Below are 25,318 nucleotides of genomic sequence, written 5' to 3' on the forward strand. Positions count from 1 at the left end.
TCCCCAGGTCCTGGGATCCAGTCCCATATTGGGCTCCCTGCTCAGCGGGGAGTCTGCTTCTCCCTCTGCCTTCCGCTCCCCCTGCTTATGCTCTCTCTCTGACAAATAAATAAATAAATCTTAAACAAAACTTATATTAAAAATAATAATAATAAAACTAAAATTTAAAAAAATTTAGAAAATATATAACCATGGTAAAGAAAAATCCAGTCAGTACAAATACAAGTACACACACACACACACACACACACGGAGTAAGGTCTCTCCTCCATCATCTCCTGCCTGGAAAAAGTAAATTGTTTTTTCACTGGTCTCTCTGCATTTGGTCTCACCAACACCCTATCTCCCAAATGCTACAGCCACAGGGTTCTGTCTAAAGAGCAGATCAAATTAAAACCCTTCAGTGACTTCTTACTAACTCAGGACATATGCAGACTTCTTGCCCTTTATGATCTGGTTCTGGTCACCCCATTCAGCCCCTCTTCTTCCTAGACTCCACATGGCTGCAGGTATATCCTCAGATTATCCAGGCTGTTCTCTGTCTTTTCATGCCCTTTCCACTACGGCTTGGGCACCTGGCCACGTCCTACTCAAGCTGCACCTGTTCCAGTGTCCCCGACCCTATTTGATGCTTCCATCCCGTGCAGCCCTCATCAGGATTTATGACACTGAAACTGTCTTCCTCTGTGGGTCAGGGAAAAGTCTACTTAGTTGATTCAATACCCAAGCTCCTCCTCTGGCACTGAAAAGTCACCCCGTCAGCGTGACAGGCACGAATGAGTAATAACATACTCACATAGTGCTAATTCCATGCCTGGCACTGTTCTAGGTACTTTACATATATAAATTCATATACCCACAACCCCAAGGTTGATAGATCCTAATTATACCAACACAGAAATTAAAGCATTGAGCAGTTTAAGTGAGTTGCTCCAGACAGTAAAAGTGGCTGAACTAGGGTTTGAACCAGCAGTCTGGTTTTCCACAAATGGAAGGAGAAGGATGGGACCGCAGGGAAGGGAACCAGGTAGGGTTTGGTCTGTGTTCTTCACACCTAAGGGTCTTCCCGCCCTCTCCCATTTCGCTCCCAGGAAGCCCATTTTATAAAGCAGGAGACAGAGACCCAGGGAGACCACAGATAACTCCGAGAGAACTGTAGAAGGAGCCGTGGAATTTATTTGGGGGTCCAGGAGCAGGGGCGTAGCTGGGATGGTCTCGCTCCAAACTACAACTCCCAGGAGGCACCGGGCCCCCAAAGCCCACATGACGTCACGGCGGCAGAGGGCGCAGGCGGCTCGGCTATCCGGGCCTGTCGACTGTTGGGCCGTTCCGCTCGGACCTCGGCCCTGGCCCTGGCCCTGGCCCTGGCCCTGGCCCCGCGGTAAGTGGAGCAACCGGCGCGGACCCTGCCTGCGGAGGCTTGGCGGCGCGGGCTCGTAGCCTCCGCCATTGAGCTGGACCGCTGAGTGCGCGTGGACCGGGGTGGCATCTACCATATAGGGGGGATCCGGGCCGAACCAAGTGACCCTGCGGAGGGGGAACCCAGACGGCGACTCCAGGGCCGCCACTTCGATGCAGCCGGCCGCCGGGTGCACAGAGCTGTGTGTGCCACACACGGGCAGGCCACGCTCCTGGGGGGCCCGGGTCTGAAGGCGTTGGGTAGGGGTCAGCCCCGCCCCCTGAACGAGGGTGCCCAGAACCGCGGGGAGGGGTGTTGTTTTCGGGCTGGACCGGTCTGAGGATCCCGTCCCCTCCAGGCACCAGATGGAGCGTCAAGTTGAAGAATAGCCCGGGAAAACAAGGTTGTACAGGCTCGGCCTGTATGTGTTTGTGGAGGTGGTTGAATGGGTGGGTCGAGATTGCCCAGGTCTGATGATACCGGTGCCACGTGGAGAGATGGTGCGAATTGTTTGGATTCGGATCCTTACAACTCCCCCCTTCCCTTCCTCTCCCCCCCCCCCCCCCCCCCCCCGGCAGATGGGAGCTGCCCCCTGGGGGCTGAGCTTGTCAGCATCCTTGACCTGCAGTCGCTCCTGAAGTCAGAGAAGAGCCCCTGCCCACCCAACACACCCCTTGCCCCGCTTTGGGGTCGCCTCGGTGTATCTGGTCCTCTGCCCTAGCGGCCGCCTAGTCCAAAGAGAAACAAAGGAGCAGAGAGGACGATGATACTGGCGTCCGTGCTGGGGAGTGGTCCCCGGAGCGGACCTCCACTCCGGCCCTTACTGGGGCCTGCACTCTCGCTCCGGGCCCGCTCCACATCAGCCACCGATACGCACCACGTGGAGATGGCGCGGGAGCGCTCCAAGACCGTCACCTCCTTTTACAACCAGTCGGCCATCGATGTGGCAGCGGAGAAGGTCCGGAGCTGGAGTGGGTGTCCAGGGAAGGGGTGGGGCTGATGTGGTGGGGGCGGGGCGTTGCAGATCCAGTGCTCAAAGCCCATCTGCCCCTCCAGCCCTCAGTCCGCCTCACTCCGACCATGATGCTCTATTCAGGCCGCTCTCAGGATGGCAGCCACCTTCTGGTAAGATTCCAGCCCCCTATTTCTGTCTTGGTTCCTGGAGCCCTGGCACAGCCACTCAGGCCCTGGCCCTGACTTCCCTCTTTTTTCCTAGAAAAGTGCCCGGTACTTGCAGCAAGAGTTGCCAGTGAGGATCGCTCACCGCATCAAGGGCTTCCGTAGCCTTCCTTTTATCATTGGCTGCAACCCCACCATACTGCACGTGGTAAGGGGGCCTCTGGGGGGCGTGGGTTTCTCTTGAGGGGACTGTAGATCAGTGTGCCCCCAACTGCCCAAGGGACATATTGGGAGACGGGACCAGAGTGGCAGAAACTTGTCTGCCAAAAGGTTTCAGGGCCAGAGGGCTCAGACCCAGGCCTTAAGAGGCCAAAGTTCCATATTCATTGAGGCTTAAAAGACCATGATGGGGGTTTAAACCAAGTGAATTGGGATGGATGGCAATCCCCATGGGTAAGCATGGGTGGCTGTTCTCTACCCAGTGCCCACGGCATCCCTGTGAATTCCTACACCTCTTCCTTGCAGCACGAGCTGTACATCCGTGCCTTCCAGAAGCTGACAGACTTCCCTCCGGTGAGGGCTGGGCCAGGGCAGGGTGAGGGGCTGAGAGGTCAGGGCTGAAACATCCAAGCTCATGACTCTGTGGCCTGTAGATCAAGGACCAGGCGGACGAGGCCCAGTACTGCCAGCTGGTGCGACAGCTGCTGGATGACCACAAGGATGTGGTGACCCTCTTAGCTGAGGGCCTGCGCGAGAGCCGGAAGCACATAGAGGTCAGGGGCAGCACAGTGGGCACCCGGGCCTATCGGGGGGCCTGGGAAAGGCACAGGGTTTCTGAGGCCCCACTCTTCACAGGATGAGAAGCTCGTCCGCTACTTCTTGGACAAGACACTGACTTCGAGGCTTGGGATCCGCATGTTGGCCACACATCATCTGGCGCTGCATGAGGACAAGGTGGGGTGCTGGGATCTGAGACCTACCAGGTGGGGCAGAGGGGACTGAGCCAGGGTCTCCCTTGGGCTGGGGACTGGACCAAGGGCCTGGGAGAGGCTTGGGGCTGCTTCAGCGGTCCAGAGAGATTGCAAGCATTTGGTGGCCGAGGTGTGGGTCAAGGTACTGCTTAGTCCCGACTTTTTTTCTCCTGCCAGCCCGACTTTGTTGGCATCATCTGCACTCGCTTATCGCCAAAGAAGATTATTGAAAAGTGGGTGGACTTTGCCAGGTGAGGCTAGAACAGCTAAGGGGGTGGGTGTCTTCTGGCTGGAAAGGCTTGGGTCTGAGCCCTTGCCTACGGCAGGGGTTCTCAAATGTGGCGTTTTGGGTCAGATAATTCTTAGGGGCCGTCCTGTGCCTGTTAGGATCTTTAGAAGGATCCCTGGCTTCTATTCAATGCAACTCCCTGTTGTGGCAAGGAAAAATATCTCTAGAAATTGCAAAATTCCTCTGGGGGTGGTGGGGGCAGAATCACCTCCATCTGAGAATCACTGGTCTAGGTTTGAACTTTGCTCCTGTCCACAGACGCCTATGTGAGCACAAGTATGGCAATGCCCCCCGCGTCCGGATCAACGGACACGTGGCCGCGCGTTTCCCCTTCATCCCTATGCCGCTGGACTACATCCTGCCTGAGCTCCTCAAGAATGCCATGAGGTGGGCTGGCTGGATATGTTGGAAGGGGGCAGACAGGAACTGGGATGAGGCTGGGGTACCACCACCTACTGGTCTTTCCTCCCCGCGTAGAGCCACGATGGAGAGTCACCTAGACACTCCTTACAATGTCCCAGACGTGGTCATCACGATTGCCAACAATGATGTCGATCTCGTCATCAGGTTTGCCCTTAGTGGGAGTTAGGCTGGGATACGTGGGGGCTCCAGGCGCTGTTTCTTCCCTGCTGCTTGACCTTGAGCCGGGACCTGCCCCCCACTGGTCAGACAAGATACTCTCCGGTTCTGAGAATGCCATGAGCTGGATCTGAATGGAGCTGGGGCCGGCTGCAGGTGCCAGGGGCCCTATCCTTGTCAGCAACTGAGGGGCCTGGAGTGGGGAGTTAGGATGTTGGGTTGACAGTAAGTGTAAAATCCCGTGAGAAGGTACAGCAGCCAGTGGCCCAGGCAGAAGTGAGGATGGAAGGATGTTGCTTATAAAAAACAAGGCCCCAGGGTCTAGGTGGATCACATTCCAAATTTGGGTGGAAGGGGCAGGAAGGCAGACTTCGCACTGTTTGTTTGGGAGGTGGTAAGGCCCCCACCAAAGCTGGGCCCAGCCCATGTCATCAACATCTTGCCAGGATTTCAGACCGGGGCGGGGGAATCGCTCACAAAGATCTGGATCGGGTTATGGACTACCACTTCACTACAGCTGAGGCCAGCACCCAGGACCCCCGGATCAGCCCCCTTTTTGGCCACCTGGACATGCACAGTGGCGGCCAGTCAGGGCCCATGCATGGGTGAGGCCCCACCTGGCTAGGATGGAGGGGTGGGGGGGGGCCCCAGGGGACTCAAGCCTCTGAAGCCTCTATCCTATCCCCCTGCCCATCCCAGCTTTGGCTTCGGGCTGCCCACCTCACGGGCCTACGCGGAGTACCTCGGTGGTTCCCTTCGGCTGCAGTCCCTGCAGGGCATTGGCACAGATGTCTACTTGCGACTCCGGCACATCGATGGTCGAGAGGAAAGCTTCCGCATCTGACCCCACAGCCCTTGGCCTACTTGCCTGCCTAGCCTGGGCCCCACACCCTGCCAGGACCTTCTGGGTGAGGCAGGGTGCCACCCTGCTCCACATGCTGCTGCATCTTGGGCCTTAGGGCCCCAAACAGATGGAATTACATGGAGCCCGGTGCCACCCCTCCTCTACAGAGGCCCACTGCTTCCCTGCCTCCAGGACTTGGGGGAGAGGAAGTGGGGACCCTTGAGACCTCCAACACCAGCTCCGTTATTCTCGTTCCTGGGGAACCCCTACCTTGACCTGCTGTTTGTTATTAAAGTTCACATTTTGAATGCCCTCTTGGGCCCCGTGTGTGGGGAGGGCAGGTGGGCTTTTGTTTCCACCCTATTCTGGTTCCCTGGGCCCTTGGGTTTAAGTAGCTCGTGTCCCAGTCTCGAACTGTCCAGACAGCCTGTCAGGCCAGGTATAGAATTGCCCCCAAATCTCTTTTCATTTAACAAATGCTAAATTTCATGTAACAGGTGTTTCTGGGTCCCAGGCGATATCGAAGGCCCAAGTTGGCCCAGCTTCAGGCCTCAGTTCTGACACTTCTCTTATTGACAGTCACAGGTTCTGGAGGTGAAGGTTACCAGACTGGGCAACCTCCTGAGCCATCTGATTCCTGAGCCTGAGTAAGATTAAAAATACTGCCTGCCAGTTGTGCCTGCTTCTGCCAAGAAAAAGGAACACACAAGATTATATCCTGGCATGCCCCAGGGGACAGTGGGGCCCTGGTCCGGGGGGGGCGGTGCAGAAGGAAAGGGCTCCAGACAGCAGGTGGTGACCCAAGGGAGGGGGAAGAAAGGCCTGAAAGCCTGCTTGGTGGGACTGGTGATGGAAGTGGGGGGTTGAGGGGAGACGGGAATTGTATCTGGAGGTCAGATGTGACTTACCAGGCTGAAAATCCTGCTGGCTCTGTCACGGGGGTTGAGGCTGGAATCTGGCCAGGAAGCATGGGCTTTCTCCTGTAGGCAGCAGGAATCCATGGACAGATTTTCAGCTAGAAAGGGATGTTTCCAGTTGGCTTTCCTAGAAGAAGATGCTGAAAGGAGGGTTTGTGTCCATGTGATTTGTTGAGAAAGTGCTCCAGTTAGGGAGTAGGGGAAGCAGAAAAGGGAAGGGCAGGAGGCCAGACAAGGATGTCATCTCAGGCAAAAGTTCAGAGCCAGCTACTAAGTTCTGTCTTCGAGCTGGAGGCGGGAGAGCTAAATTCCACAGTCATTGATGAACTCTGCTTGACAATCATTGGTTAATGTCTGTGTTGGGAAGTAGGGGTGGGTAGGTACTTAAACTTTCAAGCTGAAAACTTCCCTTTGCAGCTTTTTTTTTTTTAAAGATTTTATTTATTTATTTATTTATTTGAGCGCGCGCAAGAGAGTAAGAAACAGGGACGCCTGGGTGGCTCAGTCGTTGAGCGTCTGCCTTCGGCTCAGGTCCTGGTCCCGGGGTCCTGGGATCGATCTGGCTCCCTGCTCGGTGGGAAGCCTGCTTCTCCCTCTCCCACTCCCCCTGCTTGTGTTCCCTCTCTCGCTGTGTCTCTCTCTGTCAAATAAATGAATAAAATCTTAAAAAAAAAAGAGAGAGAGAGAGAGAGGAGGGGGAGAGGGAAAGGGAGAGAGAGAATCCCAAGCAGAATCTGCACTGAGCCCGGAGTCCAACGCAAGGCTCAGTCTCACAACCCTGAGATCATGACCCGAGCCAAAATCGGAGTTGGACACATCACTGAGATCTTGACCTGAGCTGAAAGTGGGAGTCGATGGACACTTAACCAACTGAGCCACCCAGGTGTATCCCTGCCCCGTTTAACCCCCCACCCCTCCCTTTTCAGCTTTTTTAAGGCAAAACAGCTCTATTAGCCCAAGGGATAGTTTGACAAAGAGCCTCTGGCTTTTGAAAGCACATCAAAGGTAATCTGGATCTGAAGAAGCAACAAAAAGAAATTCCAGAGGGTCTGGGTGAAGCATCTACACAGTTCTAGAAGTAACAGATTTGCACATTAGAAGGGAGAATTAGAGGGAGAATAGTGAGGAGTTGGTGTAGTAACCTGGATCAGGGATTTATAAGGCCCAGGCTAATCCTCAACTAGAAAGGACAGCAACCCTGTTAGCAAGATGTTGGGTGAAGTCAAAAGTGAGGCACCAGAACCCTGGGTGGAGAGAATAACTGTCTTGAAGATGGGGGGTGGTATGGGGAGTGGGAGAAGGCATTGGAATTTTTTTTTAAAGATTTTATTTTTTGACACAGAGAGAGCGAACACAAGCAGGGGGAGTGGGAGAGGGAGAAGCAGGCTTCCCACCGAGCAGGGAGCCCCACGTAGGGCTCGATCCCAGGACCCTGGGATCATGACCCGAGCCGAAGACAGACGCTTAACAACTGAGCCACCCAGGTGCCCCTGGAATTTTTTTTTTTTTTTAAGATTTATTTTAGAGGGTGAGGAGGGGGAGAGGGAGAGAGAGAAACCGTCTTAGGCAGATTCCGTGCTGAGCATGGAGCCTCACGTGGGGCTCGATCTCATGACCCTGAGATCATGACCTGAGCCGAAACCGAGTCCAAAGCTTAACCAATTGCGCTACGCAGGTGCCCCAGGGCATTGGAATTTTTTTTTTCTTGCCTGACTTGTTTATTTCTTCGGATTCTTATGCAGCCAGACACTTGGCATTCACTGTCCACTCTCCCCCCAATTCTTTAATTTCCCCAAAGCCAAGTTACCAGTGCTTCCCACTGCCATCATCTCACCCCCAATGAACTCCACTATTTCTTTGACGGAGAGAGACACAGCGAGAGAGGGAACACAAGCAAGGGGAGCAGGAGAGGGAGAAGCAGGCTTCCCGCGGAGCAGGGAGCCCGATGTGGGGCTCGATCCCAGGACCCTGGGATCATGACCTGAGCCGAAGGCAGACACTTAATGACTGAGCCACCCAGGCGCCCTCCACTATTTCTTGATCTGAAACCTGAGCCCCATCCTCAGGCCTTGAGCATTCCACCCCGTTAGAATTGCTTTTAATCCCAGTAACCAATTTATAAGTCAAAGACGATTCAGAGAATGGCCAAAAAGAATGTTTATTGAGCACCTACCCTGTTTGACACTGTACAACACACTTATATACAGAAGAGACAGGTAAATATATGGCTTACCCTTTCTATAGCTCTATGGATTATACAGTTATGTATAACTTAACCTTTACGGTCGCTCTGAGGATGGACACCCTTGCACAATTTACCCAGAGTAGGGTCAGAATCCAGGATTCCTCATTCACTAAGCCCAAGACGCTCTCCAATATGTCCACTGCCTTTGACTAGTTTGTTTAGGGGATGTCTGTTGTAGGGGACCTGGTCCTTTCTTTAGAAAGGTTTCATTCTACGAGAGCAACTTACTCGCTATCCCTGGACATAGACGTCCTGTCTCCCTCACCCTGAACAAGGAAGGCAGCTCCCTCAATCTTTATAAAAGGGGTGATCTGGGTTAGTCTGGCGGAAACGGGCGGCGCGGGGGTGGGTGTTAATTCCAGGCTCAAAGCCCTAATGCCAGGCAGCCAGGGAGGCCGCTCTGGCTCGCCGGGTACCGGGTAAAGTGGGGGCAGCGCCTCTGGTAAGTGGCACATCCTGGCTTCCTCGGGTACCAGGCCCTTTAAAAAGATTGGGCTGAGTCATCACATCAGGAAAGTCTTTCTCCTCTTTCAACTCGGGGTTCAGCCATATTTTCAGACGGAAAAAGAAAAATCCGGTAATTGGGCAATGGGCACAGAAGGGTCAACCTTGCCGGGGGGGGGGGGGGGGGGGGTGGGGGTGGCGCTGGAAGGCCGCACTAACCAATGAGCTCTTGCCACATCACAGACCCCCCCCTCAAGCCGGTAGCGGCCTCCGCCACGCGTCGCTGACCCGGAACTAAAGGGCTGCGCGGCGCGGGATTCTGGCGTCATTCTACTACAGCGATGGCGGCTCAGGGAGCAGCTGCGGCGGTTGCGACGGCGACTTCAGGGGTCGCGGGGGAGAGCGATCCCGGGCCCGGGGAGAATGCGGCGGTCGAGGGGAGCGCCCCGTCCCCGGGCCGCGTCTCTCCCCCGACCCCGGCGCGCGGCGAGCCGGAAGTCACCGTGGAGATTGGAGAAACGTACCTGTGCCGACGCCCGGACAGCACCTGGCGTGAGGGCGGGGCCCAAGGCCAGGGGGCGGGGTCTGAAGGCGGGTTCTCTGAGGGGCTGGGCGTCATGGGGGCGGGGCTTGAGGGAAGAACGCGGAGTTTCGGGCTCTCCCGGGCGCCGCCTCGTAACCCCAGTAGTCACCACAGTCACCGAGTTCTTCTAATGCTGTGTAGAGCTCCCATTCTACTTGCTTGTCCAATCTTAGGCTTCATTGCCTTTTCACACAAAACCGTGGTTCCTTGCTGGTGTGTCTTGTCTGCGATTTCCTCTTCCAGCCCTCTTCTACAACCGCCAACGGAGAGGACCTACGGAAACACAAAAACGAGCTTCCCTTTTCCTTCCCTCCCCTCCCCTCCCCTCATCTTCAGAATAAACCCCAAATTCCTTAGAATGGCGTGCATCTTTGTGACCTCTCTGGTTTCTAGCCACTGCTAGCAAAGGCCATTGCCGGAGCAGACCACATTGTACCCACTGAAGACCATATGCCTTTTGCCGCCTGTGCCCGCTGCTTTGAATGCCCTTCCCTTTCTCCTGCCTGGTTCACCTGGCTAGCGCTTACTCAACCTTTTAACATCCCATAACTCCTGTGATGCCATTACTGATTTCCTTCGGGCAGAGTGAGTCGTTCCCTTCTGTATGTGCCTGCAACATTTTCTTCATACCTCAGTCAGCTGTGGTATATGTAACATTATGTTGTCATTGTCAGTCTGCGTCTTCCCCTATCAGAGTGGGAATTTCTGGAGGGCAGGGCATCTTGTGATTCACTGCAGTGTCCTCTCTACCCAGCAATAACACAGCATAGGACCTGACACGCAGTGATTGCCTTACTCATTTGTTGGATGGTCTGCCAGTTGTCAGGCATTATGCTAAAAGCTTTAGAGGCATTAACTGTCCCTCTGAGGTGCGCACTATTATCCCTATTTTGTAGATGAAGAAACTGAGGCTCAACCAAAATAATTTGCAGTTAAATAAAGGAAGTGGGGAGCTAGGATTATATATAAACCCAGAGCCAACCCTCATGACTCCTGAACAAATGAACAACTGAGTATAAAACAAGCATTGAATTTGAAGCCAGACTTAAACCCAGTTAAGTGTTAGCTTCTTAGCACTTTTCAAGTACGTGAGCCTGGGTAAGTCTCAGTTTTTCATCTGCAAAGTAAGAGTAACAGCTCCAACCTGGCCCACTTCACAGGCAGTGATCGATGGAATGGCAGATGTAGGCAGGTGATGTTAGCTTATGTATGGCCCTGGAATCGGGAAACTGCTCCTCGATGTGAAGGATCCTTCTTGTCCCATCCCTGCCGGCCTTCCTGATGATCCTAGCCTTTTTCTTTCACAGATTCTGCTGAAGTGATTCAGTCTCGAGTGAATGATCAGGAAGGCCGAGAGGAATTCTATGTACACTACGTGGGCTGTGAGTGACTTGGGGGTATCGGGCCTGGGAGGGGGGGGAGAGGGGTGGAAGGGCAGCACCCTCATGGCCCATCCTCACAGTTAACCGGCGACTGGACGAATGGGTAGACAAGAACCGGCTGGCGCTGACCAAGACAGTAAAAGATGCTGTGCAGAAGAACTCAGAGAAGTACCTGAGCGAGCTGGCTGAGCAGCCTGAGCGCAAGATCACTCGCAACCAAAAGCGCAAGCATGATGAGATCAACCATGTGCAGAAGGTCCGGGTCCCCTCCCCTTCTCCAAGGCCTCAGGAGGCTCAGCTGCCTCTGCCAGCTCCCTTGAGTCCCAGTGCCCAAACCACAGCAGCTCCCATTTCTAAAGCTCCTACAGTGTGTCAGGGACTTTACCTATGTTTTGTCAAATGTTCTTCACAGAGAAGAAAAGTGAGGCTCAGAGAGGGCAAGCACTTGGCTACAGTCTCACAGGAAATGGCACAGCTGGGACTGGAACCCAGGCCTTCTGCACCAATAGCCTCCTTTGTCTCCTATTTGCTGTGCCACCTTAGACAAAGAATTGAAGTCCAAAAGGAAGGAAGAGAATGAATGATATTGGGCACTTGGCTGCTGCCAAGCACCGTGCTGAGTCCTGCACGTATATAAGCTCATCATATCCTTCCTAACAATTCAATGCCACGGGGATAATGGTTTCTGTAAATGGGAAAGCAGGATCAGAGAGGTTAGGTAACATGCCCAAGGTTACACAGCTAGTAAAAGGGTGGGCTGGAATTAGAATAATAATGGCAAACATTTATTGGCTTGTGAGCCAAAGTTATAGGCTAAGTATTTTAATACATGATCTCCCTGAAGTTTCACAGCAACCTTGTGAGGTAGGCATCATTATTATGTCCAGTTTACAGGGGAAGAACAGATAGGTTTAAGAACCCGGTTAGGAATTAGATTTGCCAACTGGATTGTCCAACTTCGGGGCACCAGCCCTTAACCATGACTTTGCCACGTCCTAGAAACTTGGGCCACTTGATCCAAAACCTGGAAGGATCCTTCTTGATCCAAAACCTGGGTATTTTTCCCGAACTCATGCCACCCATGGGGGTTATTTCCCCCCACTCTGAGCCTCAGTTTCTTGATTTGTAAAATGGGGAGTGCAGATGAGACCAGGGTTTATTGAGTTCTCAAGCACTTAGACATTCATTAGTTTCAGCCAGTGCAATGTCTTCCTTCTGAGTGCTCATTGTGTGCTTTGGGGCAATGTTTTTTCCAGCTGTGGGGCACAGCCAAATTAGCTCAGTGGGTTGTAACAGGCTTTTAAATTTAAAAATGAAAGAAAGAGGGGCGCCTGGCTGGCTCAGTTGGTGGAGCATGCAACTCTTGATCTCGGGGTTGTGTGAGTTTGAGCCCCATGTTGGGTGGAGAGAAAAAAATAAAAATATGGGGCGTTTGGGTGGCTCAGTCAGTCAAGTGTCTGACTCTTGATCTCAGCTCAGGTTTTGATCTCAGGGTCGTGAGTTCAAGCCCCGCGTTGGGCTTCACGCTGGGTGTGGAGCCTGCTTTAAAAAAAAAGAAATAGGGTAAGATAGGAAATACCGCAGTACGTTGCACTTTATTAAAGGTAAGTATTATTTTTGAGAAGCTTTTATTTCAAGTACAGATACATACACTGTGTGTACACAGACAGGTCAGCTGGTTTACAGTGCTGATTGCATTTCCTGCTGTGGGCTTGTGATAAAAAAAAAATTGAAATACCCTAAGCTAGAAAGACCCCTCAGGGTCTAAGGCAGCAGTGTCCCATTGACCTTCCTGTGATAAGTGGAAATATATCTGTACTGTCCGATCGAGTAGCCCCACTAACCACATGTGGTGACCAAGCACTTGAAATGTGTTTGGTGTGGCCAGAAATTAAATTTGTGTTAAACTTAATGAATTCACGTAGTCACATGTGGCCAGGTCTAAGTTTCTCTTAGTTCCTCGACCAAGTTGCATTGGCAAATTTAAGTCTCAAAAATGTACCTCGAAGCTGGTAGTCGGCAGGGTGGATGACAATGGGCCAGAGGTGATAAAATCAAAGGATGGATAATCGGCGAGTTAATAATCAGCAAGGTTCTTCGGAGCCTAATTAATGTTTAATTCTAAATAAATTGCAGCATTTTAAGAAAAGTAGTGTTTTTGTAGTTCTTTTAACGCATTTGCGGAAGAGGATTGTCTTTTGTGAGAGTTGGGAAGTGGGTTTTTAAAGAGGCATATGAGGAGGAAAATCTTTCTTCTCGCATCTTTGCGGGGGTTAGGCTCAGAGTTAGACCAGCCAGGGGCCTGTTCTCAGTGGTGCTGGGTACCAGTTCTGTGACCTCGCCGCTCTGTGCCTCAGTTTCCTCTTTGTGCAGTGTGGATAATGAGCACTCTTGTCTCAGGGGCTTTGTGAGGACTAAAGAAAATACTACCTGTGGAGTGTTTGGCACTTGGAATAAATGGCAGCTAGCTAGTCCCCGAGGGCAGATGACCTCACCTCTCCCTATTTACTTCTCTGTAAAATCAAAATAAAAAGGCTACATCTCAGGGTGGCCGAAAAGGTTACATGAGGCCAGACAAGCAAAGTGCTTTGTGGAAGGGGGTCTAGGTAAAATGCTGACTCCTTCCTCCCTTCTCAACTGCAGGGCGAGGCTGCTGTCCTCCCCTGGTGTAGCTCATAGGCCTTCTTGGGCCCCCTCTCCATTATCAGGCTGTGCTTGGTTGCTCCTACAGAGTCTGGCTGAGGAACAGGATGTGCTGGGAGTGTGACATGACTTTTAGTCTCTGCTTTCTAAGGACTTGGGAAAATTGGGGAAACTAAGTGGGAGCAGTCAGAGGGGATTGTTGTTAACCAGTGCGTTCCCAACTTGGAAAGGAGAGGGTGTGTTGTGTCGGAAGAATTCAGTCAGGTCTCCGGGAGGGGGTGGGCAGGGCGCGAAGCCTTGAAGGACAGGAAAGAGCACAGTAAAAAACGATTACACAGGATGGATGGCTCCCAAAACTGCCTCATCTCACACTCCCCTGGCTCACGCTCTGCTCGAGGTTGAGTAAGCATTTTTTGGCGGCGAAGGAGAGGGAACTGCAAGCTCACAGCACGAAGGCCACAGAAAGAGGGGCCTTGAGAGTGTAGACGTGGAAGGGCTGCGACTGGAGGCTGGGAATCTGTGGAGGCGTCGTTAATGGTCCAGGCTTGAGATGGTGGCAATGGCTCTTTGGAGTTGGACAGAGGAGAGTTCCAGAGAGGGACCGGTTGCAGAGACATCAGGGAGGTAGAACTGACAGACCGTGGCCCTTGATTGAATGCCAGGCTGAGAGGAGGAGGAGCTACACTGAGGGTGATGCCCCCAGTGAGACGGGGGACCCCAGGAGGATGAATAGGTCTGCGGGGAGGACGGGCTGAGTTCCTTTCTGGACACCTCGAGTCTGATGTGGCTGCGGGAGGGACCTCGGGAGCAGGCAACTCCCTGGATCTGGTGCTCAGGAAAGAGGTCCAGTCACGCTGGGGAGTCCAGCACCAGTTCCTGCTATGGGCACGGAAGATAAGATTCATTCTTCATTTGCCTCATGACAATTTTGGCAGAGCTGGACTGATCCTTTTGTATTGCCCAAGGACCGGAAGCAGGCCTTCTGCTCCTAGCCCTGTTCATCTGGCAAAAGGTCCATACTTGGGCGTCAGGGATGTGTGGGTGGGTGGGTGGGAAGGCAGGAGAGGAGCTTGGCCCAGCCAGCTTCAAAACCGCTTCAAACAAGTTAGCTGTTCGTGTGGTTATTATTGTCATCCGGGGGATGAGGTCTGGAAGACAGGAGGGCAGCACCGGGCTCCGGTGCAGGGGAGGGACAGCCTGAGCACCACTTCTGTTCACCTCTGTTCCCGGCTCTGTCCTTGCCCAGACCTATGCAGAGATGGACCCCACCACAGCAGCCTTGGAGAAGGAACACGAGGCGGTAAGCAGGGGCCGGGCTCCTGCCCGCGGGCGCTCCCTTGGCCGGCTTCCCTCGCCCCGACGGAGCCAGCCACTGCCCTGCGCTCCCACCTTACCCACAGATCACCAAGGTGAAGTACGTGGACAAGATCCACATTGGGAACTACGAGATCGATGCGTGGTACTTCTCACCGTTCCCCGAAGACTACGGGAAACAGCCCAAGCTGTGGCTCTGCGAGTATTGCCTCAAGTACATGAAATTCGAGAAGAGCTACCGCTTCCACTTGGTGAGCCTGGGCCAGCTGGGCTTGGTGAGAGAGGGGTCGCAGGGGCCGAGGGGCCGAGGCAGCAGCGACAGGGAAGAGAGACAGGTTCCAGAGGAGTTGGGTACAAGGAAAAGCTGCCCGTGGCTCAAGAGACCCGGGTTCTAGGCCTGGCCTTGCCTTGGCTGGCGTGACCTTGGCCAACTCGCTGCCTCCCCCCAGGCCTCAGTTTCCTCTTCTGTGGTAATCCCCGCCCTTCCCACCTCCTCAGGTCACCCCAGACACTACATGTTTATCGAAGCCAGCCCAGTGCCAGGTTCCTCGGGGCAAAAGAGGGAGCGAGTATGGCCCCTGAGCAATGGGGCTGGAAGGTGGGGACAGATGGGAGGCGTTGGCAGGGGTGGCCCGGGGGTGGGGTGCTGGGGGCTCGCAGCCTCGCGCAGCACGGCGTTTCCCAAAGGGCGTGACCTGAGGCAGATGTGTGCGGGTTGGGGACCGCCAGTGTCATGGATGAGAGCCCGCCAGAGTCCTCCAGAGCCAGGCTGGCCTGAACTTGAGACCATCTAGCTGTGTGATATGCAAGCCAGTTCCTTAGCCTCTCTGCGCCTCGGTTTCTTCATCTGTAAAATAGGCTCTGTCTCCTCAGGTAGTTGGGAGGCTTACTTGATGTAGGTGAAGTCCGGAGCCCAGGGTCTGTAGGTGGGGAAACAGAAGGCAGAGCTGTTGCAAGCCGCACAGGGTGGGATGGGGGGGGCACCTAGCAGGAAACCTCAAGGTCTCAAGGCTTTGTCTCCCCGCCCCCACCCCCAGGGTCAGTGTCAGTGGCGGCAGCCCCCCGGGAAGGAGATCTATCGCAAGAGCAACATCTCCGTGTATGAGGTCGACGGCAAAGACCACAAGGTGAGGTAGGGGGCTGAAGTGCCGTGGGGAGGTGGGGGGAAGCACCTCCTGGATGATCCTCGTTGTCGCCGAAGGGTAGAGGCCGGCCTGAGGACGAGTCCCCACCGGGGAAAGGCCTGTGAGGTCATGCTGAGTCTGGCGCTTGGCCTGTGGTTGGCGCCCGGTAAACACCCGGCTCTGGGGCGCCAGCCTTGGGGACGGTTTCTGTTCTGTCCCTGAAGACTTTTCTCCTGACGGGGTGGCTTGGGTTGGGGGCAGTCCTGGCCCAGAGTAGAGATTGTCACGCCTGAGGCTGCTTCTAGAAGCGCTTTCTCTTTCTGCCTGAAGGAAAGGTTTCTTCCCTGGGAGGGGACGGCTTTGTGTGACTTGCTGCCGGAGAGCTGTGTAGCTCTGGCCGCGGAGTTCCTTGTTTCTGGCAGGAGGACCTCGGTGGGGCAGGGTGGGGCATTTGGGGCCTTGCTTTGCTGCCACTGAGCACCTGGCCTTTGCCTGGTCAGTCTGGGAAGCTCTGACCAAATGTCCCTGTTTCCCAGGGAAGGGGACCGTAGAGGGTAAGGCCAAGAGGGCAGGCTTCTGAGTGGCTCCTGCTTCAAACCGTGCTGTCATTGACTAGCTGACCGTGGACAAGTGACTTAACGCTGTTTGTTCCTGTTTCCTCATCTGTAAGATAGGAGTCATGATTACGTTGACCTAATAGGATTGTTGGTGGAACAAATGAGCAATGTCAAGTACTTAACTCGGTGTCTGGCATCAAGCAGGTGCCTAGTAAACATAGGCCTTTGTTATTATTGGTGACCTCCTTGTGTTCAGCCAGCCTTGAGGTAAATAACTCAAGGGGAATATTGGCTCTTAGCCTGGCCTGGGTCCCCTGCTTTGCCTTTCTGAGCACGAACAGGGTGGGTGGCAGAGAGGGCTCTAGCAGGAGACATGGGTGTTCTCTCTAGCTCTACCCTGTTAACTTTGAAGCCTCAGCCAAGGACTCCCTCTCCCCAGAACCTCAGTTTCCTCCTAGGTAAAATGGGCTAGCAATGCTGGACTTCACAATTGTTGGGTCAAATAAGAGTGGATGTAAAAGGTGTCATAAACCAGAGGGTCTCCTGATCTGTGCCATGAAGCCAACGTCAAGGTCTCATTATCCGTCCTGATATTGGTCTCTAGCCTGGGTAGGTGTCTGGGCCTACAGCAAGGAGGCTCCTGAGGCCCAGCAGAAGAGTATGGCCAAGTGGGCAGACCGCTCAGGCTTTGGAATCAGGCTCAAAGCTCATCCATTCAGCAAACATTTACCAAGCACCAAGCTTCATGCTTAGCCTCATGCTGGGTGTTGGGGATACAGCTATGAGTAAGACAGAACTCATATACCAGTTTGAATTCTGCGCTAGCACTCACAAGCCATGGGACCTTACGCCAGCCACTTACCTCCTCTGAGCCTCACTTTCCTGATCGGAAACCTAAAAGTTAATGTCCCTGCAGATTGAACTCCTATTTAGCACTCAGAAGTGGTAACTGATTGGGACACCTGGCTGGCTCAGTCGGTGGAGCGTGCGACCCCTGCTCTCGGGGTTGTGAGTTCCAGCCCCATGTTGGGTGTAGAGATTACTTAAAAATAAAATCTTAAAAAAAAAAAAAAGAGCTTTTTCTGCCCATGACTCCTGTTCCCATGCTATAACTAAACAAACACCTTTGGGGCACCTGGGTGGCTCAGTCGGTTGAGTGTCTGACCCTTGATTTTGGCTCAGGTCATGATCTCGGGGTCGTGAGATCCAGCCCTGCACTCAGTGCAGAGTCGGCTTGGGATTCTCATCTCCCTCTGGCCCTCCCCCCCCATTCGCACACACACTCTCTCTCTCTCTAAATAAATAAATAAAATCTTAAAAAAACAAAAACAGAGCAACTCACCTTTTTGCACGGGGGGTGGGGGAGAAGTGGTCACTGATTAATCGAGCTCTCTGGTTTTTAGTTTCCCTGTCCATCTGGAAAATGACTGTAAGACTCCTTTTGGTTCTAAGTGCTCTTGTTCTTGGTGGGGGGGCCCCACTTCCCAGCGGCTCGGCATTGGCTGCTCTCTGAAGGCTGGTGTTTGCAGAGCGGGTGGCAGCCGCTGCCCAGGCCTCCGTGAAGCTAGGTGGGGAGTTATACCCGCTCCCTGAGCCTGCTCCCACCTCCCCTGCCCCTCAGATTTACTGTCAGAACCTGTGTCTGCTCGCCAAGCTTTTCCTGGACCACAAGACCTTGTACTTCGACGTGGAGCCCTTCGTCTTTTACATCTTGACTGAGGTGGACAGGCAGGGGGCCCACATCGTTGGCTACTTCTCGAAGGTGCTGGATTGGGAAGCCCAGGTTGAGGGAGGGTGGGGACTCTGACCGGGAGAAGGGGCTGAGCCTCCGCAGAGGTCCTGACCACACACCCCTGTAGGAGAAGGAGTCTCCAGATGGGAACAATGTGGCCTGCATCCTGACCCTGCCCCCCTACCAGCGCCGTGGTTATGGGAAATTCCTTATTGCTTTCAGTGAGTGGTTCCTGGCCTACGGAGGAAGGGGCAGCTGTGGTGGGGGCCATGGCGGTGGGGGGTGGGGGGAGGGCGCCAGGGCGGGGCCGGGTCCTCCGAATCCTCCTTTCCACCGCTGCCAGGTTATGAGCTCTCCAAGCTAGAGAGCACAGTCGGCTCCCCTGAGAAGCCGCTGTCTGACCTGGGCAAGCTCAGCTACCGCAGCTACTGGTCTTGGGTCCTGCTGGAGATTCTGCGAGACTTCCGGGGCACACTATCCATCAAGGACCTTAGGTGAGGGCCCTGGAACCCTTAAAGAGGGAAGGACTCTTCTAAGATTGGCCGTGATCCCACGTCCTTGTCCCCTTTTGCTGTCCCAGTCCGACCCCACAAGGGAACTCTGCCCAACATCCGTGCTAATCCCTTTCTGCAGCCAGATGACTAGCATCACCCAGAATGACATCATCAGCACCCTACAGTCCCTCAACATGGTCAAGTACTGGAAGGGCCAGCATGTGATCTGTGTCACACCCAAGCTGGTAGAAGAACACCTCAAAAGTGCCCAGTATAAGAAACCACCCATAACAGGTAGGTGGGGGGCTGCCCAGGGTGTGTGTGGTGGGGGGTAGGTGTTAAGATCTACTGGGAGCCAAAGCTACCTTTTGACTGTTACATGATCCCAAAGTAGTCTGACCAGCTCCTGGGACGGAAGCCTGGGGCAGGCTCCTCATTCCCAGGTTTCCCTGCCCCCTCCCCAGGACTCAGTATGCCCTTGTTCTCACCTAGAGGTGAAACCTGGCCTGGGCCCAGAGGCCCAGCCCTGCCTCTCATGCCTCTCTCCCCACAGTGGACTCAGTCTGTCTCAAGTGGGCACCCCCCAAGCACAAGCAAGTGAAACTCTCCAAGAAGTGAGTGGGCTGCGCCCCGGCTGCTGGACCCGTGCCTCCCTGCCCCCCTCCCCCCGCCTGTAAATATGTACAGACCTGTTATGTCATTTTTTTTTTAATAAAGTAAGTTCTGCCAGTGGTTCTGGACTTTGGAGGTGGGAGGGAGAGGCGAAGAGCTGATGTTCTTCGTTGCATGTCACACACAGCCAGTTGTGCTCAAAACATTTTCCTTCTGCTTGTTCTTTCTATCCCTCACCCCAAGCCCAAGCCCAGTTCCGGTGGGGGCTCAGTCCTCCGGAGTCTAGGAGTCGAGGTTCAAGGAGGGCATGGCAGCCGATGGGGCAAGATTGGGGCCTTTTCTGTTCTTAAGAATATGCTGCCCGGAGGCAGCCCCAGCTCAGAAGACAGGCAGAGGGTGAAGTGATGGGGCTCATCCGGCAGAAGGAGCGCTCAGGGTGCTGGAGCCAGCCCTTCAGCAGCAATTAACTAGGCAGGTACCCAATCTTCTAGAAACAAAGCGGGGAGCCAGGGCTCATTTTCATCGTTAAGGGTCCTCAGGGGCTCCATAGGAGCCCAGCCAGCGGGTGGAGGTGCCCAGAGGTTCTAGCCAATACCACAGGTAGTAAACTCTTTGCCTGTGGGCTGTAGTCCCAGAGAACGAACCCAGAAGAGGGGGCTCAAAGGTCAGGATGGTGCTCTGGGCTCCCGCAGGTCCGGGCAGGAAGGAGTGACTCAAACCAGTCCCCCAGGCCCAGAAGATGTCAGGGAAGGGCCAGCTCCACTCCTGGGCCATGCATCTGTCCTTGGGTGCGGTGTGGAAGTCCAGGAAGCAGGGTCGGCTCCCAGGATGAGTAGCTTAGCAGACGAGGCCCAGGGTCAGGCCTAGTGGCAGCAGAAGGACGAGCCCCTGTAAGCCCCGGGCTGGGGCCGAGCTGAAGGCCTGATGGTTGACACAGAGATGGCCATCGGGCTGGGACTCCTGGAGCTGGGGCCCCACACGAGGCTGGAGCTCTGTCACATGGTAGTGAATCCAGGAGGCATAGCTGGAGGTCAGCGTGTACACGCCAGGCCTGTTGGGGGCCCCACAGGCGTCGCCCCAGCTCACAATGCCTGCCAGGTACCAGAGGCCCCCCGCGGGGCAGGAGAGTGGGCCCCCAGAGTCACCCTGAAGAGAAAAGCCATAGAGTACCGTCAGGACGGGGCCCCGGGCCTCGGGTCAGCCATGCCAGCCCCTCTGGCCCTCATCTGCCAAAAGGCACTGGTCTCACTGCGCACCCCGCATTCACCTGGCAGGCATCCTTGCCCCCCTTCACGTAGCCGGCACACACCATGTCCTGCTGGATAAAGTGGGGCTCATCAGGCTTGGCGTCGATGTTGTACAGGCAGTTACACGTCTCACGGCTGATCAGTGGTACCTCGAGTTGCTGCAGCTGCCGGGGGGCCAGGAGGCTCACTGTGGGAGCAAAAGATGCTCACCTGGGGCCCCCTCCCCTGAGTCAGATACCGCCCCCCCCATGCCTCTAGACATCAGCGCCCACCTCACCTGAGGGCGCCACGTGGCCCCATCCGGTGACAGTACATTGGAAGCCGTTGGGGAAGGAGGTGTTGGCTGCGGGGAGGCAGATGGGCCGGATGTAGCGGGAGAAGGAGACCGGCCTCCCGAGCTGGAGGAGCGCGATGTCGCCCTGGGAGCCCTCCTGGTGGTAGCTGGGGTGGGAGATGACCTGGGCCACGGTGCGGACCTCGGCCTCAGGGGTGTAGGAGTCCAGCTGGTGGGCCCCCAGCTTTACCTCATAGTCTTCCTTGAGGTGCTCCCTGCAGGCAGAGGGGCCAAGGCTGGGACCCAGGAGACCTCTCCTAGGTCCCTGCTCCCTGTTGGGGATCCCCGTTCCATCCACCCCCCAGGTTCTGGTCCCAGGCAAAGGGCCTTTTAGATCCCAAACTGCATATTAGTTTTATCCTGTGACCTGTGACCTCTGGCCTTCACTCCTGACTGATCCTTTCAGACTTAATTATTGCTACCCCTGGACCCAACCCAAGGACTCCAACCTCCGGCCTAGGCTGATCCCTGAACTTTGACCTTAGCCCACTTTTGACTCCCCCCACCTCCCCCCCACCCCACCACCTGGCTGGTACCTTGGGAAGCAGTGAGCAGCTGAGACCACCCACTGCTCAGACACGAGGGAACCGCCACACACGTGGGTGCCGTCGTAGGTGATGCTGACCTGCCAGGGCCACTGGCCGGCCGCTGCGCCACCACCCCCGGTGATGCGTGCTTGGGAGGCCACACCACAGGAGGCTGTCCAGGGAGGAAGGGGAGGGAGTCAGGTCCTTCTGGGGCCCCCGCACCGGGCTCCTCAGGCCTGCCGCTCCCTGTTGACCTGGTTTGGAGCTTGGGAAGTGAGCTCACGGGAGCCAGCCACCCGTTTGTCCCCGTCCCACTGCTCGGCGGGCACGGCTGGTTCTGCCCCCTCACCATTCTTGTTACCGAGCTCGGGTTTCGTCCAGCTTCCTTGCTCTCGGGTCCTCCCACCTTCCATTCGGTCCACTCCTCACAAGTCATAAGATCTTTATAAACCACAAATCTGATTGGGTCACACCTCAGCTTAAATCCTTTCCTGGCTCCACACTCTGCCCTCAAGATACATTCCCGACCTTCCAGGACACTACCACCTAGTCCAGCCATCCCTCTGGACACCTGTCACACACACTGGGCCACACACTTGTTTGCCTCTAGACCTCTGCTTATCCAGGTCACTCTGCCGAGCACACCTTTCCTCATCCCTACTCAGCTCAGCAAACCTATTTGCCTATGCAGGTGATTCACATGTCGGCCTCTCCTTCAGCTGCCCTCACGGGGCTGGCTGAGTTGGATGATGCTGGGAGCTCCCGGCCCCCCACCGCCCCCACCCCCGCGTCCCCCAACGCTGCCCCCTCACACAACTGTTGTGCTGGTGTCTGTGACAGCACAGAATCCGGGCATTCCCTGCTGACAGGGCCTGGAGCTGAGCCCCTTGTCCCCCGTGCCCAGCACACGGGGCTGAGCACACAGCCGCAGTCGTGGATACGTGCTGAACAAACAACAGGCCTCCCACACTGCGCATCTGGTTTCCAGGACAGCCTCACCCCCACTGAGGCTGCGGCCCTTTGGAGCAGGAGCCGGCAGCCCTTCACAAAGTCACCTTCCTCGGAGCAGAGCAAACCGTCCGGCCAAGCTCCTCCTTCTCTCCTCGTAATAACGACAATAGCTACTAGTGAGTGACTGCCCAGGCGACGCACGGGGCCGCGGGAGGGCTTTCACTCACGGACTTTATCTCCCTGAGTCCTCACTGGGCCCCAGGAGACAAACATCACCGACTTCATTTTTGAGGTGAGGGGACTGGCCAAGAACACACAGTGTGCGGTGAAGCGGGGACTGAAAACCAGACTCAGAGTCGCGTGGTGTGCCTTGGCTGGTCTTCCTCCAAGGTCATTACCTCTGGACTCAGACGTGGGTTTAAAATCCCAGCTATGCCTCTCAGTGGCTGTATGCTCTTGGGCAAGTCACTTCTCCGTACCTCAGTTTCTTTCTCCAGGGAATGCCACTTACCGTCCGCATCTTACAGACTAATGGCAGGATTTACATAAGGCAATAAGGACGGGTAAAAGGGCCCTACCGGGGAGAGGGTCAGGCGCTCATGAAACACTCCGTTGGAATCTGAATCCAAGTCCCCTTCCTTTCCCCTCCCCCACACAAGCCTCACCTTCATCCCCATCTGCTCCTGGAGGAAGAGAGAAAGAGGGAAGGGTAAACAGGAAAGACCAGAGTTCCCAGACCCCTTAGCACCTGCCACTTCTCCAGAGGACCGTCCCCCACCCCCACTCCGCGCCCCCCAGGAGGCCAAAGCTGAAGGGAGAGGGAGAGGCCCAGAGCTAGGGAGGCTGGAAGCCGAGATAAGGGATAAGGGATGTGCCCAGAAAAGGGTTATACGCTTGGCCGATGTCCACCACCCCTCCCCCCAAACCCCACACTCTCTGACCGCCGCAAATACTCACCAAGTCCGGACCGGAATAATCCAAGTAAAAGCAGAATGGCCACAGCCCCCAGCCACCCAGGCCCTAGGCCTGCCCTGTGGGCCATGGCCCAGGACCAGGGCCCCTGCGGAGAGACACCAGGCACCCTAGGGAAGGTACTTAGGGCTGGTTTCAAAGGCAAGTTCCAGGTATCGGCCCCAGAGGGAAGGGATCCTGGAATCCGTGCTGGGAAGGGGGAAGAGACGTCCAAGGCTAACTTCGAAGGCAGGAATAAGGCACGAAGGGAGACGCTGGGGTCTCCGCAGCCGCCAGTGAGGACACGTCTCCAGCCGAGCCTGGCTACGCAGAGACCTTCCAGAGTGCTGCTGGATCCCTGGAGAAAGGCACCTACCTGCCTGCCCCTCCCCTAGCCCCGCCCTCCTTGCTTAGCTCCGCCAGCTTTTCTTGCTAACACGGTCCTAAGTCCTCCCAGACCCCTGGGGGTGGGGTGGGGTGGGGTGGGGTGGTGTGTGTGTGTGTGTGTGTGTGTGTGTGTTCCAGGCGGGACTGGAAATCCCTTGATAGCTAGACTCCCTAGAATGTGACCCCACCGCCCTCTGTCCCAGGTCTTGCAAGTCTCCCAGACCAGTTATGTCCCCAAGGTTCTGGCCCAGTCTTTGTTGTCCTGCGGCTGCTGTGCTCCTCCTTTCTTCCCTCCTTAGCCCTGGTGTCTGAGCCCAGGGCACCCGGGGCTGCTCCCGGCGGGCCCTTCTGTTGAGCCTGCAGCCGCATCTGTGTGCGGTGAGGTGTGTTGAGTGTGATGGCAGGTGCCAAGCATGTCACAGGTATTTCCCAAGTGCCTACTATGTTCCAGGCACGGGAGACGAAACAGACACCATCTTCTGCCTTCGCTGAGCTCACCGTGAAATAGGGCTGACAGCTCTGAATCAAATAATCACATAGCAATTACAGAATAATTTCAAGCTAGGCACTGTGATAAAGAAGAATGGGGGCTCTGGGGGCCTGTTCACAGGAGCTTCGCGTAGGCTGGCATCAGGAAGGTGCTGTTAGAACTGAGGCCTGAGGGGCTCTGGGAAGGTGTTAAGGCAGATGGAGGAGAAGGGCGGTCCGGGGAGAGCGTTCTCAGGTGGACGGTGCAGGTAGCTCAGACCCTGGGGCCGGAGGCCCATGTGACCGGGTTGGGGGTCAAGTTCATCCTCCGTCCGTGTATGGGTCTGTGGGCAACTGGGCATGTATGTTGGCTTCAAGCCTCGGAAGAACAGAGCCGCGCTTCCCCACCTACTTTCCATAAGGCTAAGACCTCTTAGCCAAAACTTCAGGGCCCCCCCTGGAGGGCAGGGAATTCCTGGAGTGGGTGAGGGGCTACAGGCTAACTGCTGGGGAGGAGGGGACAACATTGGACACTGTGGTGGGTTGGGTAGAGGGTGCGTGTATTTTTTTTTTTTTAAAGATTTTATTTTTATTTATTTGAGAGAGAGAGCCCATGAGAGGGGGGAGGGTCAGAGGGAGAAGCAGACCCCCCGCTGAGCCGGGAGCCCAATGCGGGACTCGATCCCGGGACTCCAGGATCATGACCTGAGCCGAAGGCAGTCGCTTAACCAACTGAGCCACCCAGGCGCCCGAGGGTGCATGTATTAAATGTTTGTGGGGGACGGCATATGGGTGACTGACTGGGTGGGGATGTAATATTCTCTTCGGGATCTGGCAGCTAATGATAAGCCTGGCTCTTTAAGAACCTCTGCCCATCGGGGTGCCTGGAGGGGGTGCCTGGGGGGGCTCAGTTGGTTGAGCGACTGCCTTCCACACAGGTCATGATCGATCGATCGATTGATGGATTGGGGAGTCTGCTTCTCCCTCTGACCCTCCCCCCTCTCATGCTCTCTGTCTCTCATTCTCTCTCTCGCAAATGAATAAATAAAATCTTTAAAAAAAAAGATTTTATTTATTCATTTGCGAGAGAGAGAGAGCATGAGAGGGGGGAGGGTCAGAGGGAGGAGCAGACTCCCTGCCAAGCAGGGAGCCCGATGTGGGACTCGATCCCGGGACTCCAGGATCATGACCTGAGCCGAAGGCAG

At 55.2% G+C, this 25,318-nt stretch overlaps 3 protein-coding genes across 5 annotated transcripts; 2 read left to right on the forward strand and 1 right to left on the reverse strand.

Moving 5' to 3' along the window:
* The first annotated feature begins 1,262 nt into the window (after nucleotides 1–1,262).
* Nucleotides 1,263–5,873, forward strand: BCKDK (branched chain keto acid dehydrogenase kinase). 2 transcript variants are annotated; one of them, XM_021700605.1, is made up of 13 exons: nucleotides 1,296–1,381; nucleotides 1,758–1,802; nucleotides 1,978–2,357; nucleotides 2,456–2,524; nucleotides 2,616–2,726; nucleotides 3,044–3,091; nucleotides 3,172–3,291; nucleotides 3,374–3,472; nucleotides 3,667–3,740; nucleotides 4,037–4,165; nucleotides 4,256–4,345; nucleotides 4,804–4,962; nucleotides 5,057–5,873. In XM_021700605.1, the coding sequence occupies exons 3-13, from the start codon at nucleotides 2,163–2,165 to the stop codon at nucleotides 5,199–5,201; spliced, it is 1,239 nt and encodes a 412-aa protein (XP_021556280.1). In that variant the 5' UTR covers nucleotides 1,296–1,381; nucleotides 1,758–1,802; nucleotides 1,978–2,162; the 3' UTR covers nucleotides 5,202–5,873. The 2 variants fall into 2 exon arrangements, with proteins under 2 accessions (XP_021556281.1, XP_021556280.1); XM_021700606.1 differs by lacking the exon at nucleotides 1,758–1,802 and having other exon boundaries at nucleotides 1,263–1,381.
* A 3,252-nt stretch (nucleotides 5,874–9,125) lies between these two features.
* KAT8 (lysine acetyltransferase 8) lies at nucleotides 9,126–19,367 on the forward strand. The gene is made up of 11 exons (XM_021700319.2): nucleotides 9,126–9,359; nucleotides 10,698–10,772; nucleotides 10,853–11,028; nucleotides 14,662–14,715; nucleotides 14,816–14,980; nucleotides 15,767–15,856; nucleotides 18,032–18,172; nucleotides 18,270–18,363; nucleotides 18,486–18,636; nucleotides 18,776–18,930; nucleotides 19,190–19,367. Exons 1-11 carry the CDS (start codon nucleotides 9,149–9,151, stop codon nucleotides 19,252–19,254), a joined length of 1,377 nt encoding a protein of 458 aa, XP_021555994.1. The 5' UTR covers nucleotides 9,126–9,148; the 3' UTR covers nucleotides 19,255–19,367.
* Nucleotides 19,331–23,642, reverse strand: PRSS8 (serine protease 8). 2 transcript variants are annotated; one of them, XM_044915688.1, is made up of 6 exons: nucleotides 23,265–23,642; nucleotides 22,973–22,990; nucleotides 21,366–21,528; nucleotides 20,773–21,044; nucleotides 20,516–20,682; nucleotides 19,331–20,394 (listed from the first exon to the last, which is right to left on the reverse strand). In XM_044915688.1, exons 1-6 carry the CDS (start codon nucleotides 23,347–23,349, stop codon nucleotides 20,086–20,088), a joined length of 1,014 nt encoding a protein of 337 aa, XP_044771623.1. In that variant the 5' UTR covers nucleotides 23,350–23,642; the 3' UTR covers nucleotides 19,331–20,085. The 2 variants fall into 2 exon arrangements, with proteins under 2 accessions (XP_044771623.1, XP_021555995.1); XM_021700320.2 differs by lacking the exon at nucleotides 22,973–22,990.
* Nucleotides 23,643–25,318: the final 1,676 nt, after the last annotated feature.

Source organism: Neomonachus schauinslandi, chromosome 5 (assembly GCF_002201575.2).
Source record: "Neomonachus schauinslandi chromosome 5, ASM220157v2, whole genome shotgun sequence".
In the NCBI taxonomy this organism is placed as follows: domain Eukaryota; kingdom Metazoa; phylum Chordata; class Mammalia; order Carnivora; family Phocidae; genus Neomonachus; species Neomonachus schauinslandi.